The sequence below is a fragment of the Eptesicus fuscus genome, chromosome 6 (genome assembly GCF_027574615.1).
Source record: "Eptesicus fuscus isolate TK198812 chromosome 6, DD_ASM_mEF_20220401, whole genome shotgun sequence".
In the NCBI taxonomy this organism is placed as follows: Eukaryota; Metazoa; Chordata; class Mammalia; order Chiroptera; family Vespertilionidae; genus Eptesicus; species Eptesicus fuscus.
Window position 1 is genome coordinate 15,925,469 of NC_072478.1, and position 15,502 is coordinate 15,940,970.

Here is a 15,502-nt window from a genome sequence, read left to right on the forward strand (position 1 = left end):
CCTCAGGGCCCAGCGGAGATGCAGCCCTAGCCACCAGCTTCATTTGAGGCCTGTGGCCAGACATGGCAGGGAGGTTTTGCACAGAAAATTCCAAGAAGAGCCATAAAGGCCTTCTCCGTTCCAAGGAAGAGATATGAATGTAGAGGAGGGTACAGGTATGCATCTGTTGCCATTTTCATCAGGAAGCCCAGCAATGTTGTAACTCAACTGCCCAGAGGCCTTGCCTGGGCTTCCTTTGTCAAGCTCCCCCTCCACACACGTCCTTTTTTGGTGTCAGGGCTCTCAGCTGCCCCAGGAGAATTGGAGCCAGCAGGGAAAGCTACTTTTAGGACTAAAGCAAGTTTTTGGTCTCAATGAAGCCCATGGGCCTAAGAAACAGTTCTCACAGCACTTTCTGCACTGTAAGAGCTGGAACAGAAACCTCACCTCTTCTCTCTAAGTGGAAATCTTCCCATTAGGCAGGAGCTGTGCTGATTTTGGATACCTGTACCAACCTCCAGGAAATTGCCGAGCTCAGCTAGAGGGTATCACATTAGTGGTCCTTTTGTAAAACATGCTACTAAAAGTAAAAGGCCCCAACTCAGCCTTGAGATCCTATCGGCCTCTCTGACCTCATCTCCCACCATACCGCTCCCTCTCAATCCCCAACTCCATTCTCTCAGCTCTGGCCACAGTTACGCCCTGGCTGCTCCTCTGACAGCCAAGTTCACTCCAACCCCAGGGCCTCTGCACACTTCCTGTTCCCTCTACCTGGAAGGCTTCTCCCCACCAGTCTCTGCACAAACTTTCTTTCTCAGGTCTCAGCTGAGACAGCAAAATGAGATGACTCTCCCCTCCACACATGCCCCTTGATGGGTCTCTACCCCTTTTCCCACTACATCACCACTTGACATTCTATTTACTTATCTGTTTCTGTGTCCCCCATCCCCAACAAGAACAGAGAACACCTCTCTGTTCAGTGCTACCATCTCGGGGCCCACAAGAGAATGGTGCTCAATACATATTTGTTAAAAAGATGGGGGCTGGAGGGAGGGGCAGATGAGAAAAAGTACTTTCAGAATCAGAACTTCCAGCTATGGCCCTTCTATTCCTAGTTAAATAAGCCAAAATGTCTTCATACCAATAGAAAAAAATGATAAAAAACAAACAAAACCCTACTTCACACCATGTATTATAATTAACCCAAAATGGACTAAGACTTAAATATGAAATACTAAATTTAGTATAAAATTCTTAGAGAAGAAAATACAAAAGGGTAAATCATTACCTTGAATTTGGCAACAGATTCTTAAATATGACATCAAAAGCACAATATCAACACAAGGAAAAAGTTAAATTGGATTTCATCAAAATTCAAATACTTGTTGCAAAGGACACTGACACTACAAAGAAAGTGAAAAACAACCCTCAGAATAAGAGGAAATATGTACAGCCGAAACCGGTTTGGCTCAGTGGATAGAGCGTAGGCCTGTGGACTGAGGGGTCCCAGGTTCGATTCCAGTCAAGGGCATGTACATTGGTTGCGGACACATCCCCAGTGGGGGGTGTGCAGGAGGCAGCTGGTCGATGTTTCTCTCTCATCGATGTTTCTGGCTCTCTATCCCTCTCCCTTCCTCTCTGTAAAAAATCAATAAAATATATTTTTTTTAAAAAAGAGGAAATACGTACAAACCATGTATCTGATAAGAGTCTAGTGTCAGGGGCCGTGGCCTAGTGGCTCAGCTGGTTGGAGCATCGCCCCGTACACCAAAAGGTTGCAGGTTTTTTGTTTGTTTGTTTGTTTTTTAATATATTTTATTGATTTTTACAGGGAGGAAGGGAGAGGGATTGAGAGCTAGAAATGTCGATGAGAGAGAAACATCGACCAGCTGCCAAGGTACATGCCCTTGACCGGAATCGAACCTGGGACCTTCCAGTCCGCAGGCCAATGCTCTATCCACTGAGCCAAACCGGTTTCGGCAGGTTGCAGGTTTGATCCCTGATCAGGGCACATACGAGAGGCAACCAATCGATGTTTTTCTCTCATATCAATGTCTCTCTCTCAAAAATCAATAAAAACAAATTCTCAGGTGAGGATTTAAAAAAATCAAGAAAAAATAGTCTAATATCAGGAATATATAAAGAACTCTTACAACTCAACAATAAAGAGAACCCAATTCAAAAATGGGCAAAGGACACATATAGATATTTCTCCAATGATATACAAGTGGCCAATAAGCACATAGGTAAGATGTTCAACATCACTAATCATCAGGGAAATGCAAATCAAACCACAATGTGATACTACCTCACACCTAATAGGAAGGCTATGATAAGAAAAAAATAATTGTTAATCCTCACTCAAGCATATTTTTCCATTGATTTCAGATAGAGTGGAAGGGAAGGGGGGATAGAGGGAGGAAGGGAGAGACCCAGATACATTCACGTGACTGGGAATCGAACCCTAGACCCTTCAGTGAGTGGGGCAATGCTCCAACCACTGAACAACACCGACCAGTGCAAGAAAAAATTTAACTCGAAAATAAGTATTGGGGAGGATATAGAGAAAATGAAACCCTCATACATTGCTGCAGGGAATATAAAATGGTGTAATGAGCACTAGCCACTTGGCTCAGTAGATAGAGCGTCGACCCACGGACTGAAGCATCCCGGGTTCAATTCCAGTCAAGGACACATACCTTGGTTGCAGACTTGATCCCCGGCCCTGGTTGGGGCATGCAGAAGGCAACCAATCAATGTCTCTCTCTCACATTGATGTTTCTGTCTCTCCCCCTTCCTTCTACACTAAAAAAAAAAAAAATCAATGGAAAAATATCTTTGGGTGAAGATTAATGACAAAAAAATGGTGTAATGATATGGAAAAGTCTGGCAGTTCCTCAAAAAGTTAAATACAGATTACCATATGACCCAAAAATTCCAGCTAGGTATATAGCCAAGAGATGTGAAAACAGGTATTCAAAAAAAACTTGTACATGAGTTAAAACAGCACTATTCACAGTAGCCAACAAGTAAAAATGACCCAACTGTTCATCAACAAATAAATACATAAACAAAATGTGATCCAGCCACACAATGGAATATTATTCAGCCATAAAAAAGAATGAAGTTCTGTTTCATGTCACAACATGAATGATGAAAACATGCTAAGTGAGAGAAGCCAGACACAAAAGGCCACATAGTATATGTGAAATGCCCAGGCAATCCACACAGACAGAAAGTAGATTAGAGGTTGCTAGGGCTCTGGGAAATACAGAGGTGGGCGGGGGAGGGCGGTGAAAAGTTGACTGCTAATAGGATATAGGTTTCTTTTGGGGGTGATGAAAATGTTCTGGAATTAGAGGTGATGGTTGTACAATGTTGTGAATGTGTTAAGATGCCAATAAATTCACACTTTAAAATGTTTGAAAGAGCCAAAACCAGTTTGGCTCAATGGGTAGAGCGTCGGCCTGCGGACTGAAGGGTCCCAGGTTCGATTCCGGTCAGGGGCATGTATCTTGGTTGCGGGCGCGTCCCCTGTGGGGGATGTGCAGGAGGCAGCTGATCGATGTTTCTCTCTCATCGATGTTTCTGGCTCTCTATCCCTCTCCCTTCCTCTCTGTAAAAAATCAATAAAATATATTTTTTTAAAAATGTTTGAAAGAGTGAATTTTGTTATGTGAACTTTACCTTCATATTTTTCAAAAGGCAGGATTAAAAAGAACAAAACAGCCCAGCTAGTGTGGCTCAGTGGTTGAGCATCGACCTATGAACCAGGAGGTCTCCCAATCAGGGCACATGCCCAGGTGATCCCCAGTGTGAGGGATGCAGGAGGCAGCCGATCAATGATTCTCTCTCATCATGATGTTTCTCTCTCTCTCCCCCTCTCCCTTCCTCTCTGAAAGCAATAAAAAAAAAATTTATTTGTTTGTTGTTGTTATTTTTCCACTGATTTTTAGAGAGAGTGGAAGAGAGAGAGGGAAAGACAGAGAGAAACACATCAATTGGTTGCCTCCTGCAAGAGCCCGGACCAGGGAGGAGCCTGCAACCAAGGTACAGGCCCTTGACCATAATCGAACCCGGGACCCTTTGGTCCGCAGACTGATGCTCTTCTATCCACTGAGCCAAACTGGCTAGGGCCGTGGTCGGCAAACTGCAGCTCGCGAGCCACATGTGGCTCTTTGGCCCCTTGAGTGTGGCTCTTCCACAAAATACCACGGCCTGGGCGAGTCTATTTTGAAGAAGTGGCGTTAGAAGCAGTTTAAGTTTAAAAAATTTGGCTCTCAAAAGAAATTTCAATCGTTGTACTGTTGATATTTGGCTCTGTTGACTAATGAGTTTGCCGACCACTGGGCTAGGGCAAAAATACATTTAAAAAAGAGAGAGAGAACCATCTCCCAGAAAAGGAGCCAATGCCTTGGAGTGTGAACATGTGGGACACACAATTTACTGACACAGCCAATGTGGAGAGAAGGTCACAGGCAGAGCGCTATTCAAGTAAAGCCTATCACAGGCTTCACTGTGAGTGTGCCACCCATTTCAACCTCACAGGTACTTCACCCACTCCTTCTTCCAAACATGGGCTTAGTTTCTACCAGGGACCAGGGCTAATTGGATCCATGGTCACCCCTGCGGATTTCCAACAAAAGACCTCCCACCCAGAGCAGCACAGGCCCCAGGAAGCCTTAGGAGAACACACACAAAGCTGGGGGTAGGCAGTGGACACAGAGCAGGTGGACGATGCAGGGTGAGGTCCCTCCCACGATGGGAGGTACAGTGATCCGTGGATGGCACAGGCTCAATCTTGTAAAGCACTCTTTTTTTTTTTTTAATATATTTTATTGATTTTTTACAGAGAGGAAGGGAGAGGGATAGAGATTTAGAAACATCTATCAGCTGCCTCCTGCACACTCCCTACTGGGGATGTGCCCGCAACCAAGGTACATTCCCTTGACCAGAATCGAACCTGGGACCCTTCAGTCTGCAGGCTGACGCTCTATCCACTGAGCCAAACCAGTCAGGGCAAAGCACTCTTTTTTTTATAAGACAAAGTCATATTGAAAACCAGCTAACCACCTACTTTATCCATTCTACTGGCTACAGCTGCTATGGATGGCCGACAATGCGGAAGTGAGACTGGTCGTTAATCAAGACTATATTAACAACAGTATATTGGCTATCACAGAATCAACGTACTAAAGTGAGAAAGCACAGATGATAATAAGAAGTGCTCCAAGGCGAGTGTGTGTAGGGGGGGGGGGGAGGGGGCGGGCAGGAGAGAGGCTCATGGAACAGAAGGTGCCACCAGGCACAGAATGATGCCTGGTTCACCTCCACGTGCCTCAGCTTCCTTACCTGTGAAATGGGAACAGCACCTGCCAACTTTATCACTAATGCTCTCCAAGGGCTCCACAAATGGGAGCTGTGAGTGTTATTACAGGAAATATGAACGCTATAATGAGAGGTTGTCCCACCTGACAGGCCATTGGCTACAGCCCCTCACAGCAATTCCAGAATCTCTGCTGAAGGTTTTCTACTTGAATTTAAACTAACCACAAGTGGCCACAATCCTCACTTTGTAAACGGCTGTTTTCCCTGCTCTGGGTGATGTGCGTCATAATGCTCTCTGAAGGAATACCTGGGTCAAGCCTGTTTTGTAAACTTTGATTATAGAAAACTGCAAACATAGGGAAACCAAGATGGCGGCATAGGTAAACACCTAAACTGCTGCCTCACACAACAATTTCAAAACTACAACTAAAGGACAAAACGGACATCATCCAGAACACAAGGCGGCTGGCTGAGTGGAAATTCTACAACTAGAAGGAAAGATAAAAGCACACTGAGACTCACAGGAGCTGCGGAAGGCAGAGGTACGGAGGCGCGCACGGAGAGGGCTGGCAACTGAGTACGTGGCTGGCTTTCTCAATGGGGTGGGAGACAAAAGCTCCCGACTGCTCTGAACTCCAGTTCTGGGCTAGACTCTGGGGAACCAGACTCATACGGGGAGAAACTGGACTGTCTGGCAGCGGGTGAAACTTGAGGGCGGCTTTCTCTCAGAGGTGCTTGCAGCGATTACCGTGGGACAGAGACCTGGGCCTTTTAGGGCACGGCTGATGGGAAGCCATTGCTGTATGCTCCGCCCTGAGATCCTGCCCCATCCAAGCTGTGCGCAGAGGCTTTTGCATATGAATGGTCTGGTCCTTTGAATTCTAAACTTACCTAACAAACTGCAGCTGAGTCAGTGAGACCCAGAACATCCAAAAGAAGGCCCAAGGCCCCACAGCAGCTTGCATTGCTTCACAGCTGGGCCTCATCTGGGCACCACCAAAACCCAAACAAAGAAGAGAAATCTGCAGATCTCTCCATAGCTCCTGCTGGGTGGCCTCAGGAAGAGGCCAAATTTGCACCTCCTTGGAGATCCAAGAGCCAGTGTACCCAGGGGTCAGAGAGGGACCATCCAGATTACAACTCCTCGGATCCATAAGGGACACACTCAGGGGGCAGACTCAGTGAGCACCAAAGCCCCACTTAAGCAAGTCTTACCTCATAAGGGTGTCTCCAGCACAGAAGTTCTCCCAGCATAGACACAACTGATCCTCACAGCCAATTGGCCTGGAGGTCAATTCCTCCCAGTGATACCAACAACAATCAAGGCTTGACTACAACAAGACTGTGCACACAGCCCACAAAGGGGTGCACTAAGAATGTTCACCTCAGGTAATTGGGGAGGCTGAGCCACTGGGCCCTATAGGACACCTAGCACACAAACCCACTCTATCAACTCAGGGAAGCAGCCAAAATGCAGAGTCAAAGAAACAGGTCACAAATGAAAGAAATGGAGGAAAGCAAACTACTGGATATAGAGTTCAAAACCACGGTTATAGGGTTTTTCAAGAATTTTCTAGAAAAGGCTGATAAATTTAGCGAGACCCTCGAGGATATGAAAAAGGACCAACTAGAAATTAAGTATACACTGACTGAAATTAAAAAATAATATAAATAGATACAACAGCAGACTAGAGGATCGCAAGAATCAAGTCAAAGATTTGAAATACAAAGAAGCAAAAAACACCCAACCAGAAAAGCAAAAAGCAAAAAGAATCCGAAAATATGAAGATAGTGTAAGGAGCCTCTGGGACAACTTCAAGCATACCAACATCCGAATTATGGGGGTGCCAGAAGAAGAGAGAGAGCAAGATACTGAAAACCTATTTGAAGAAATAATGACAGAAAACTTCCCCCACCTGGTGAAAGAAATAGACTTACAAGTCCAGGAAGCGCACAGAACCCCAAACAAAAGGAATCCAAAGAGGACCACACCAAGACACATCATAATTAAAATGCCAAGAGCAAAAGACAAAGAGAGAATATTAAAAGCAGCAAGAGAAAAACAGTTAGTTACCTACAAGGGAGCACCCATACGATTGTCAGCTGATTTCTCAACAGAAACTATGCAGGCCAGACAGGAGTGGCAAGAAATAGTCAAAGTGATGAATAGCAAGAACCTACAACCAAGACTACTCTACCCAGCAAAGCTATCATTCAGAATTGAAGGTCAGATAAAGAGCTTCACAGATAAGAAAAAGCTAAAGGAGTTCATCACCACCAAACCAGTATTATATGAAATGCTGAAAGGTATTCTTTAAGAGGAAGAAGAAGAAAAAGGTAAAGATAAAAATTATAAACAACAAATACATATCAACAAGTGAATCTAAAAATCAAGTGAATTACAAATCTGATTAACAGAATAAACTGGTGAATATAATAGAATCAGGGGCATAGAAAGGGAGTGGACTGACAATTCTCAGGGGGAAAGGGGTGTGGGGGGTGTGGGAAGAGACTGGACAAAAATTGTACACCTATGGATGAGGACAGTGGGGGGGTGGGGTGTAAGGGCAGAGAGAGGGTGAGATGGGAACCGGGTGGAGGGGAGCTATGGGGGAGAAAAAGAGGAACAATTGTAATAATCTGAATAAAGATTTATTAAAAATGAACAAAAATGAAATAAAAAAGAAAAGGAAAGAAAAAGAAAACTGCAAACATATCCACAGAAGTAAAGAGAGCAGCATGATTAACTGCATGCATCCAACACGTATGGTCTTTAGGTGACCAACCTTGGTCTCCCACACCCCACTAGCTTCTGTGAAGCAAATCCTATCCAATGTGCATTTACAAATGACAGGTCAGTATTTATCACCATCCCACAATCACATCTTTGACAATTTAACAAGCATTCCTTCAACTGTCAGAGTCACACTGCTTGAAATCTATAGGCTCCCCACCACACTCCCTTCCTTTCAATCATTCATTGAAGGAATTAGGTCATTTATCCTGTTTCCCACAGATAGGTTTTGCTGGTGTTATCCCTGTGGTATAAAATACACCCAATTTCTCAAAAACCAGGTTTTGAGGCCTAACTAAGTATGTGTGCCCTCCTTGGGGGCTGGCCACTGAGGATGCTCGCTGTTGGGTCCCACCATTTCATTAGGTGTCTGAAAACTTGTAATTCATAATTCCACCAATTAGCCAGAATATATAAATAGCTGTGTTGTCCATCAGACAGATGAGGCCATTTAAAGCAATTTAAATTAAATTAAAACTTGACTTCCTCAAACTAATCCAGGTATGCATTCAGAGCATTCCAGAAAGTTCTGTGGGGCAGCACTGCGCTGTGAGGGAAAGTTGCCCCCACCATTTCACATATAAAAGGTAAATATGCTTGCTTCTTTCCCTCTACCAATTTTCAAAATGAGCTGATTCCCTACTGGCAAGTGTCTTCCTTTCCTTTTCGTGCCAACATAAACATGGATTTTTTTATCCCTTTGATGCAGCAATTCAGGGACTCCTTGTTCTCCCTCCTGCTCACCTGCCCCACCCTTGACCATGGGGGGCCATGTGGGTCCTTCTGGCACAACCCCATTACTGTCTGATGCAACAGGGATATTCCAATGCAGATTCAGAATTAAACCATTTTAACCTAAATGCTTTGATTTTATATTTACACTTTTATTTCATGCTGAAATTTTTGGTTCTTAAAGACATCAATGACTTGAATTTTCTTCTGTAACATATAATACTGAGACTATTGGTATTGTTAACCTGAAACCAAAAATATGATTTCTAAAAACAGATTTAAAAATTTTTCATTTTGCCTTTATGCTGTACCTCACTAAAATATTTAGAGTCAAACTATTTTATTTAAAAGTCATGTAAATACATGCACCTAGATTAATTTATTTCATTTTCCATTGGTTTTTAAGGATTGCCACCGGCCCTTTGACATACTTTTATTTTATAACTAGGGGCCCACCTTGAAAGGAACTGTGGGCTTCGAGGCTGTGGTAGGCACAGGGGTGGGTCTCGGCCCATCCTCCACGCTCCCACCTGGGCCCTCCCACTGTGGCCCAGGTCCACGTCTGCCGGCAGCAGGCCCCGCTCGGCTCAAACCTGCTGAAACCTGTTGTCGGCACTGAGGGACTGGGGCCAGTGTCAGCAGCGGGTGTGAGTGGCAGCTGCTGCCCTGATTGCCCCTCAGGAGCAGGGGGAGGTAGAGAAGTCCTCAGAGGTGATCAGGGCCGGCAGCCACCGCTTGCACCTGCTGATGGTGCCGAGTGATTGGGACCAGCACCGGGCACTGGCAGTGGGTGCGAGCGATGGCTCCACCGCCAGCAGCGGGTGTGAGCAGGGCCAGCGCTGGCAGCAGGTGCGAGCGCCAGGCGCGACTGCAGCACGTGGGAGCAAAGAATTTTCAGTAACCACCAGAGGCTTGCCCCCATGACAGCAACTGGCGCCCACCTTGGTCTGGTACCCCCACTCACCTGCTCCAACAACCCACCTCAGCCAATGCCCACCATGTTTCGCACACGGCCCCTGGTGGTGAGCACACATCATAGCGACCGGTTGTTCTGCTGTTCTGTCTATTTGCATATCAGCCTTTTATTATATAGGATAATGTAAAAGACACAACCAGAGTTACACAGAAAAAAAACCCAGGTAAGTCTCCAGTAACCCTGTTCCCTCTTATTCCTCCTCAGTGGTGACCATGTGGTTCACTTATCCTATATAACAAAAGCCCAATATGCTAAGTGTCCGGTCGTCCAGTCATCCGTTCAACCAATCAAAGCGTAAAATGCTAATGATATGCTAAGGCACTCAACCGCTCCTATGACATGCACTGACCACCAGGGAGCAGACGCTCCAACTGGTAGGTTAGCTTGCTGCTAGGGTCCAGCCGATCGTAACTGAGCGAGATGGGCTGGACACACCCTGGAGCCCTCCCCGGTCCCAATCATGCACCAGTGGGAACCCTCGGCCTGGCCTGCACCCTCTTGCAATCCGGGACCCCTTGAGGGATGTCAGAGAGTCGGTTTTGGCCCAATCCCGCAGGCCAGGCTGAAGACCCCACTGGTGCACGAATTCGTGAACTGGGCCTCTAGTAGGTTATACTTTCATTTTTTAAAAAATTAAATATAATTAAAGACACATACATCCATATCCCCCCACCTTTCATTGGATAAAAGTGAACACACTACATCTCTTTATCCTTGACCTTGTTCTTTTTTCCAGTTGTCACTTCACTTTTTTTTTAAATATATATTTTATTGATTTTTTTACAGAGAGGAAGGGAGAGGGATAGAGAGTTAGAAACATCGATCAGCTGCCTCCAGCACCCCCCCCACTGGGGATGTGCCCGCAACCAAGGTACATGCCCTTGACCAAAATCGAACCTGGGACCCTTCAGTCCACAGGCCGACGCTCTATCCACTGAGCCAAACCGGTTTCAGCGTCACCTCACTCTTAATATTCCATCACCATGACATGTAGATGTCATCCTTCCTTCATCAAGGGGCTAGGGTCCACCCTATCAGTCCCCAGCCCCAACTGACAAACACTTAAGTCATTTCCATTTTTCTACTTCAGAATGTTATAATGAATAGTTCTATCACAATCCTTTTTTAAAAATATTTTTTCATTGATTTCAGAGAGAAAGGGAGAGGGGAGAGAGACTGATGAGAGAGAATCACTGATTGGCTGCCTCCTGCACTCCCCACACTGGGGATCAAGCCCACAACCCGGGCATGTGCCCTGAACGGGAATCGAACTACGACCTCCTAGTTCATAGGTCGACGCTCAACCACTGAGCCATGCCAGCTGGGCCACAATCCTTCTTTTTAACAGTGTATCTTTGGGATAAGTTTATAGAGGTAGAATTGCTGGAGCAAAGGATAAGCAATTCCCACTCAGAGGAGTTATAAACCACAAAAAACAATGTATGGTGGAGTCTGATTCCCACCAACAGAACGGAGTCCATCTCTGTGGGAAAAGGTCAGAAATGTTGTTTTGATGAAGCTCCAACAACCATTGTTAGTATCAGAGAAAGTAAGTATTTTCCATACCTTGGTTGGTTAAGAGACATCTGCATTACTCTTTCTGTGAACTATTTTTCTATAAGTCACACCCAATTTTGATCCTGAGCACCCAGCACAAATTGCATACACAAATGTTCTTTTTAAATTTTTTTTAATCCTCACCCAAGGATATTTTTCTATTGATTTTTAGAGAGAGTGGAAGAGAGGGAAAGACAGAGAAATATCGATGTGACAGAAACACATCGATTGGTTGCCTTCTGCACTCACCCCAACCAGGGGCCGGGCCCTTGACTGGAATCGAACCCAGGACCCTTCAGTCTGCAGGCCAAAGCTCTATCCACTAAGCCAAACCGGCCAGGGAGCGTACACAAATGTTCTTAATAGCATTACTCACAAATTGCCAAAAGGTGAAAACAGACCAAATTCATCCCAGATGAACAGGTAAACAAAATGTGATCCATCTCTGCAATGGAATATCACACAGCCATAAAAACGGATAAGGTGAGATTCATGCTACAAAGTGAATGAACCTCAAAAACATTACACAGAGTAAGAAAAATCAAACACACAAGGTCGTATGTTATATAGTTTTGTTGATATGAAATGTACAGCACAGGCAAATCCATAGACACAGAAAGTAGATTAGTGGTTGCCAGGTTAGTGGCTGGGAGAGGGGAATGGAGAGTGACTGCTAATGTGGACTGGGTTTCTTTTTGAGGTGATAAAAGTGGTCTGGAATCAGAGAGAGGTAATGGTTACACCACTCCTGAATATACCCCCCCCAAAATTAAAAATCACTGAAATATATAATTGGTGAGTTATATGGTATGAACAATTTTTTAAATTGAAATTTCAAAATTTCAATTTAAAAAATTCTTTTAAACACCAGTAAAATTTGGTTTTGTTAGAATACTCTGGCCCTTGGCTAAGTAGCTCAGTTGGTTAGAGCATTGTCCCAATACACCAAGGTTGTGGGTTCCCTCCCCAGTCAGGGCACATAGAAGAATCAACCAATGAATGCATAAATAAGTGGAACAACAAATCAATGTTTCTCTCTCTTTCTCTAAAATCAATTTTAAATTAAAAAAAAAAAAAGAATATTCTGTAAATGTTCTCCTGACACAAGGACTACTTGACCATGCCCATATTTTCTTGCTATAGGCAGATAAGAGCTGAAACCTAACAAAACTGACCCCTACACCCTTGTCAAATACCACGCTCAGCCCAGCAGGCAATCTGAGCAGCTGTGATTCAGGTTAGGACATGTACCCCTTGATAAGTCACCTGCCAGCTGGACTATGAGGAAGCAGTGGACTGACCCAGGAGGTCTCCACACTGCCTCCAAGTCCCATGATAACACTGGGTTCTACATTCTTCTGCAGATAGGCAGCCTTAGGCCAAAACGTTGCTGGCCAGGCCCTGATAGCAACAGACAAAATCCCACCTGGATGGCAGGGTCTGCCTTCTGGGTCCTGAGAGTCCTTGACACAGCCTGCACTTGACAGCTCTAAGCAGTGGGGGGGTGGCTCAGTTTCCCCACAGACATGAAGCAAGATAAGGGCAACAAGCTCCAAGCACCAGTACAAGGCCCTGCACTGCTGACAATGGTTAAGGGAAAATTCTACTAGTTTTGGTCAGCATTGGGAAATCAGAAATGGCCAGAGGGCCAAGGACACCTGGCCAGAATTATCCTTGGCCTCTGATCCTCACAGAGGATCGGCTCATCCTATTTAGGCCAGGGCTTTTCAAGTGAGTGATCCCTGAGACATGAGAGGAGAGCAAATGGAGGCCAGCAGGGTCTGGGTAGCCCCATGGAGACAGTCTTATCACACAATCCTGTAGGGAGGACTTGACTCCTTCCATTTCCTCGAAGAGGTGGCCATCAGCTTCTGAAGCAGCACTCAGTTTCAAATGTTCAAAGAGCTAAGAGTCAGAGCTTTCATTACACAGATACCAGAACCCAAGCACTCACCTGGCTTCTGGGCATGGAACTCTGGTCCTACCAGCTGGCCATGGCAGCAGCTATGTAAAAGGTAACTTGCATCAACGTGCTTACCAACCTAAAGTGAAGGACAGAGGAAAAAAACCTGAGTTTTCAAGGAAAGTTTCTAGAACATTCTGGCAGTTTTAAATGCCTCCAACCCCTGTGATTACATAGTGAAATTTTAGATTTCAACCTGAGGTCTGTCTCAACCATCTTCCACAGGGGGCAGCTGAGGAAATAAGCTTCTATCAGTCTCTGACCTATGACCTGATGCATTGCTAACCAATAAACACTAGCATGGCAGATGCTGTCTTCAACAATATGATCGAGATGAGATTGTACACAGCCAAACACCAATGTGTGAAACACCCAGAAAATGGCTCAAGGTTTGACTATAACAGTAATGACATTAACAGTAATACCCAGCATTTAATAGGTGTTTAACAGTGAGTTCCAGGTATTGTGCCAAAATCTCAGTATTTCTATGAATCCCCAGGACAACTTTAGGGGCAGATTATAGAATCATACCCATTTACAGAAAAGGAATCTAATGTGCCCAATACTCAGGAATTTGGTCACCTAGGTCTCCCTCTCCAGGTGCATATTCCCTGGCACAGACCACAGAGAAACTACCCATCGTTCCAAGCAGTGCAAGGTTTGCCCTCAAGAAGTTGAGAGTGCAATGTATCTGGGGACAAGCACACTTCACCTCCCAAATGAAGGTGGCTTCACCTTTGAGGGGCAACTCACAGTTTTACCCCAGGAATCATCTCCTGAGATATAATACTGCACAGGGAGGAAGGGGCTGTGTGTTTTACAGACAGGAAAACTAAATTTAAAAATATTCGGGAACTTTCCTGAGATCACAGAGACAGCAGACATCCAGGGCTTCAGGCGCATAGGCTAAAACACAGTGAACCAGCCAAATCCTGGACTCCTGGGCAGTGCTGTCAGTTTTAGCTTGCTAAGTGTTACCATTCTTTGTGCCCAAAGAATGCTTGCTCTGATATAAAACCTTTATTTTTAAACTGGGATCACAGCAATTCACAGCTCATGGATGGTGAGAAATACTCCCACAGGAGAACTTGTAAAATATGCAAATATCAGTGATATTTGGGCACCAAGGAGCACACAGTGTCCTCCTCAGCAAGGTCTAGGGCAGGAAACACAGTGGATACAGTTAATCCTAGTTCTTTCTTTTTTTTTTTTTTTAATATATTTTATTGATTATTTACAGAGAGGAAGAGAGTTAGAAACATCAATGAGAGAGAAACATCAATCAGCTGCCTCTTGCACAGCCCCTACTGGGGATGTGCCCACAACCAAGGTACATGCCCTTGACCGGAATCGAACCCAGGACCCTTCAGTCCACAGGCCGACGCTCTATCCACTGAGCCAAACCGGTTTTGGCAATCTTAGTTCTTTCATACCACCCAAGCAATGGCCCCTCTCTGCTATGGAGAGGGAAGCCTCAGAAATAGGGGCCATGGGCTTTCCAGGCACCTGCTCTCTTCAGGATCAAGGTCAATACACAAAAGTCAACAGTACTGCCTGGCCAGCATGGCTTAGTGGTTGAGCATCGACTTATGAAACAGGTGGTCATGGTTCGATTCCTGGCCAGGCACATGCCTGGGTTGCAGGCTCAATCCCCAGTTGATCAAAGATTCTCTCTCATCATTAATGTTTCTATCTCTCTCTCTCTCTCCCTTCCTCTTTGAAATCAATAAAAATTAAAAGTTAACAATATTTCTACATGAAATAAATGCAATGAATAAATGCAAAGCTTTTTTAAAAATACATTTACAACACCATAAATGTGAAATAGTTAAGGATAAATTCGATTTGTTTAAATGTGCAAGACCTACAAACTGAAAACTATAACAATGCATCCTTGAGAAAAATAAAAAACTAAATAAATAGATCTTGTCTGTGGGTCAGAGGTATCAATTCTCCCTCCCAAATTGGACCACAGATTCAACTCTAAACCAATAAAAAATTCCTATCATGCTTTTTTATAGAAAAAACAAGCTGATTCTAAAATTTATATGAAAATGCAAAGGACCTGGAATAGTGAAAACAACATTGAAAAAGAGGAACAAATTTGGAGGGCTTATCCTATCTGAACTTAAGACTACAATAAACAAGTCTGTGATATGGACATAAAGACAGA

The 15,502-nt window shown here is 44.6% G+C and overlaps 1 protein-coding gene across 6 annotated transcripts in view; it reads right to left on the bottom strand.

Moving 5' to 3' along the window:
- Positions 1–15,502, bottom strand: part of GATAD2A (GATA zinc finger domain containing 2A) — a 112,609-nt gene that overhangs the window by 53,525 nt on the left and 43,582 nt on the right. For 4 of the 6 annotated variants that reach the window (XM_054717237.1, XM_008156353.3, XM_054717238.1 and 1 more), the window contains exon 2: positions 13,321–13,408. The exons of the other annotated variants lie outside the window; for them this stretch is intronic. In XM_054717237.1, the coding sequence (XP_054573212.1) occupies positions 13,321–13,335 (15 nt within the window). In that variant the 5' untranslated portion in view covers positions 13,336–13,408. The remainder of the gene's footprint in view (positions 1–13,320; positions 13,409–15,502) is intronic. 6 annotated transcript variants of the gene reach the window in all.